General features: G+C 65.6%; 1 protein-coding gene across 1 annotated transcript in view; it reads left to right on the top strand.

Moving 5' to 3' along the window:
* The window catches only part of MYO7B (myosin VIIB), an 88,940-nt gene extending 86,980 nt beyond the window's left edge, over positions 1–1,960 (top strand). Inside the window, 5 exon segments of the mRNA XM_008059866.1 lie at positions 122–359; positions 692–808; positions 1,030–1,113; positions 1,279–1,398; positions 1,818–1,960. Coding sequence (XP_008058057.1) covers positions 122–359; positions 692–808; positions 1,030–1,113; positions 1,279–1,398; positions 1,818–1,919 — 661 coding nt within the window. The 3' untranslated portion in view covers positions 1,920–1,960.
* Positions 1,961–2,764: the final 804 nt, after the last annotated feature.

A 2,764-nucleotide genomic window follows, 5' to 3' on the forward strand; every position in this document is an offset into this window, starting at 1 on the left:
GGGAGCCCAGCCCTGACTCGGGGGTCTTGTCCCCAAAACTACCCTGACGGCCTTCGCCTGTGGCCTGTTCAATCTGTCCTGGATGGAGCGGGCTAATTCCCAAGTCCCACCGACCGAGCAGGAAGCAGGGCTGGCTGCGCAGGCCGCCGTCTGAGGCTCCTGTCGCCACCCAGGAGCTGCCCAAGTACTTGCGTGGGTTCCACAAGTGCTCGCGGGAGGATGCCGTCCACCTGGCGGGCCTCGTCTATAAGGCCCAGTTTGACGGCGACCGGTCCCAGCTGGCTCATGTCCCCAAGGTCCTGAGGGAACTGGTGCCCGAGAGCCTCACACGCCTGATGTCCGCGGAGGAGTGGAAGAAGGTCCCTGATGGGGCTGGGAGGGGCCTCGGGCTGCCGCTCCCCGGGACCCCTCCCGGTGCCACACCTGCCTGGCCCGAGGAGCCCGCTGCTGGCGTGGGGGGGGGTGGGGGCTGGGCCCGTGCACACCTCGCCTTCCCCACGCCATCTGTGGTGCTGCAAGGCTTTCTCCCCCACACCCGCCTCCCTCTCCACCCTTCCACACACTGGCCCCCGGGGTAGGCAGCACTGCTCTTGCGGGGCTCCAGGGGCCCCTGGGTGCCCAGACCCTGTGCGGAGGGCCAGGTCTGGGCAGGGCAGCTCCCCCAGCCCTCACTGGCCCTCCCCGCCCCCAGAGCATCCTTCTGGCCTATGACAAGCACAAGGACACGACGGTGGAGGAGGCCAAGGTGGCCTTCCTGAAGTGGATAAGCCGGTGGCCCACCTTCGGGTCTGCCTTCTTCGAGGTGAAGGTAGGCCCCACCTGCTCCCAGGCTCCTAACCCAGCCGGTCCCATTCAGCCCGCCTGGCAGTCCCAGCATCCCCTGGTCTCCCCAGCACGCGTCTCAGGTGGGGCTGGCTGGCAGGTTGGAGCGTGTGGGTGTGTGTGCACCTGTGCGTGTCCCGGTGAGCTCCTAGAAGATGACTCCTGGCCTCCTGGGCTGGACCGTGACCACTGTGCCCTTCCTCCCAGCAAACCTCGGAGCCCTCCTACCCAGACATCATCCTCATCGCCATCAACCGGCATGGGGTTCTGCTCATCCACCCCAAGACCAAGGTAGCCGCTTGGGCCTCCGGCAGGGCTGGGGCGGCGCTGCAAGAGGGGTGTGGTTGCCTCCCTCCGTCCCCCTCCCCCCACAGACACACACGCAGCCCCTGGGCTTGGGGAACCCTGGCTGGGTGGGCTTCCACAGGCCTCCTGCCCAACCCTCTCTCCCCCCAGGACCTGCTCACCACCCACCCCTTCACCAAGATCGCCAGCTGGAGCAGCGGCAGCACTTACTTCCACATGGTGCTGGGGACCCTGGGCCGGGGCAGCCGCCTGCTGTGCGAGACCTCCCTGGTGAGCCCAGTCCCGCCTCCCAGCCCGGATACTCAGGCCAGGGGCACTGGGTCTGGGCTCCTGCCCTCATCCTCGCTGCCACCTGGCGAGTGGCTCACTGAGAGTGCTTGGCCATGGGGCCCAGGCGGGGCCAGCAGACTCGGGGGGAGGCTGGGTGCATCCCCAAGGTCAGCAGCCAGGGCGGCAAGGCCTCACAGTGGGGCTCCCTGTGCTATGGCCCGTTCTGATGGGGGGAAGCCCGGCAGGGCAGGCAGAAGTGGACAGGCAGCCCCAGCAGCAGATGCCCGCATTCCCTCTTTTCCACACCCTGAGCGCTGGTTGCTGAGGCAGAGAAGCTGCATGCCACCAGCTCCCTGAGTCCCAACCGCCACCTGCACTCCCTGCACCTGCAGCCTCTAACCCTACCATCTCCTGCCTAGGGCTACAAGATGGACGACCTGCTGTCCTCTTACGTGCAGCATCTCCTGAGCACCATGAACAAACAGCGGGGTTCCCGGGACCCCACCCTGGTCAGCCCCTAGCGGTGGGTGCTGGCCAAACCACTCAGTCCCCCTTCTTGGCCAGGGCCTGCGTTCTGCAGGCATGTGCTCCCAACACAGGCCCCACTCCTTGGCATCCCAGGTGGCCTCCTTCCTCAGGCACGGGCCAAGCTGGGGCAGGAGTCTCGGGCCTCCAGGCTCACAGTGGATGGCTGAGAGGACGCCCCACCCCACCAGAATGTTCAATAAAATGTGTGCAGAGTGGAAGTGTGCACATGAGAAAGTGGAGGGGGCAGGTGGGTAGGAGGCCTGAGAGGCCTGGTCTGCAGAGAGCCTCTTCCAGAAAAAGCAGAAACCGTTGTGGCTTCACAAGACAAAGCAGATGACAATCGCGGTCTCAGGCACTGTGGGCAGATGGTCCCCAGGTTTTCTCCCAACTTTGGAGTCTTTGTAAATGCCCAAAGGAGAAGGGGAAGGTGGGCATGGCTGCCCAACCACCTCTGTGATCTCCTGGCTCCTGTGGGATGGCTGGAGTCCTCGGCCAACCACAGGAGGGCAGCACCCCGAACTGTTCACGGGAGCCGGCTGTGACCCTGACATGAGTCCATCCTGAGGCCACGCGTCCCCGAGCCCGGTTCGCCTCCACGTGCCACTGCTTGCCCAGTGCGTTGACCACACAGCCCTTGATGGGCCGGCGGCAGGTCCCGCAAATGGGGACGCCCGTCTTGTCATGGCAAGGCAGGCAGTAGAGCTCACCCTTCAGCTCGTGAGCCTCGGCGGTCAGCTCCTTCCTGGAAGACAGCAGGGCCAAGTGCAGTCCCTGCCCTTCTGCAGGGTCCGTTCGTCCCTCCTGTCCAGCTCCCCAAGAGGCTCGTTCTGTCCCAGCA

This window comes from Carlito syrichta, unplaced genomic scaffold, assembly GCF_000164805.1.
Source record: "Carlito syrichta isolate Samal-C Ts95f unplaced genomic scaffold, Tarsius_syrichta-2.0.1 Scaffold304402, whole genome shotgun sequence".
NCBI lineage: Eukaryota > Metazoa > Chordata > Mammalia > Primates > Tarsiidae > Carlito > Carlito syrichta.